This window comes from Cervus elaphus, chromosome 2 (assembly GCF_910594005.1).
Source record: "Cervus elaphus chromosome 2, mCerEla1.1, whole genome shotgun sequence".
NCBI classification, from domain to species: Eukaryota; Metazoa; Chordata; class Mammalia; order Artiodactyla; family Cervidae; genus Cervus; species Cervus elaphus.
Window position 1 is genome coordinate 23,392,293 of NC_057816.1, and position 1,196 is coordinate 23,393,488.

The 1,196-nt window shown below is 40.8% G+C and overlaps 1 protein-coding gene across 1 annotated transcript; it reads left to right on the forward strand.

Moving 5' to 3' along the window:
• The first annotated feature begins 266 nt into the window (after window positions 1-266).
• On the forward strand, window positions 267-1,196 carry LOC122705279 (olfactory receptor 8B3-like). Its single transcript, XM_043920552.1, has one exon. It carries the CDS (start codon window positions 267-269, stop codon window positions 1,194-1,196), a length of 930 nt encoding a protein of 309 aa, XP_043776487.1.

The window sequence follows — 1,196 nt, forward strand, 5'->3', positions numbered from 1 at the left end:
TTGGATAAAAGGCTACATTTTGGTGCTTTACAAAGCATCAAATATGCTTTGTGTGCTTTACAAATGCTTTAGTTTGTAAAGCGTTTATAAGGGAAATTTATGTCACTCGTTTCCAAGGTAATGATAAGTAAATTCTATGGGTCCAGTTTGGGCTATTCACAGTCATTCCTAGTGCATACATCTCTTTATGTGAGGAGATGTGAGAAATACTCTTTTTCCTCTATGTAACCCTTCTCCCCTGTTTTCACAGATCCCCTTAGAGAAGAATGGCTCCAGGGAATGACTCTTTCATGACTCAGTTCATTTTAGTGGGATTAACAGACCAGTCAGTTCTTCAACTCCCCCTGTTTCTCCTGTTTCTAGTAATGTATACGGTCACTGTGATGAGAAATTTGAGCTTGATCATTCTAATTGGGCTGAGTTCACACCTGCACACCTCTATGTACTTTTTCCTGTTTAATTTGTCCTTAATAGATCTCTGTTATTCTTCTGTTTTTACACCTAAAATGCTGATCAACATCATATCAAAGAAGAAGATTATATCCTACATGGGGTGCATGACTCAGCTTTACTTCTTCACTTTTTTTGGTATTTCTGAATGTTATGTGCTGACATCAATGGCCTATGACCACTATGTGGCCATCTGTAGCCCACTCTTGTATAATGCTGCCATGTCCCCTAAAGTGTGTTCCAGCCTTATGCTCGTTTCCTACTTGATGGCCTTTTTGGATGCCATGACCCTTATTGGAGGCATGTTGAGACTGACCTTCTGTGATACAAACACTATCAACCATTATCTGTGTGACACCTACCCTCTGCTCCAGCTCTCCTGCACGAGTACCTACATCCTTGAGCTGGAAATTATCATCGTGTCAGGAATCAACATCATTCTTCCCAGTCTCACCATCTTTGTCTCTTATGGCCTCATCCTCTCCAACATCCTTCGCATCAGCTCCACAGAGGGCAGGTCTAAAGCCTTCAGCACCTGCAGTTCCCACATCATTGCTGTTTCTCTGTTCTTTGGATCTAGTGCATTTGTGTATCTCAAACCATCTTCTATGCCCATGAATAAGGGAAAAGTCTCTTCTGTCTTTTACACTAATGTGGTTCCCATGATGAATCCCTTAATTTACAGCTTAAGGAACAAAGATGTTAAACTTGCTCTGAGAAAAGTCCTAAGGATGGTGAAGTTTTGA

What these genes read in the sequence shown, in the direction of transcription:
- LOC122705279 (XM_043920552.1), top strand. Translation starts at nt 267, where the DNA reads ATGGCTCCAGGGAATGACTCTTTCATGACTCAGTTCATTTTAGTGGGA.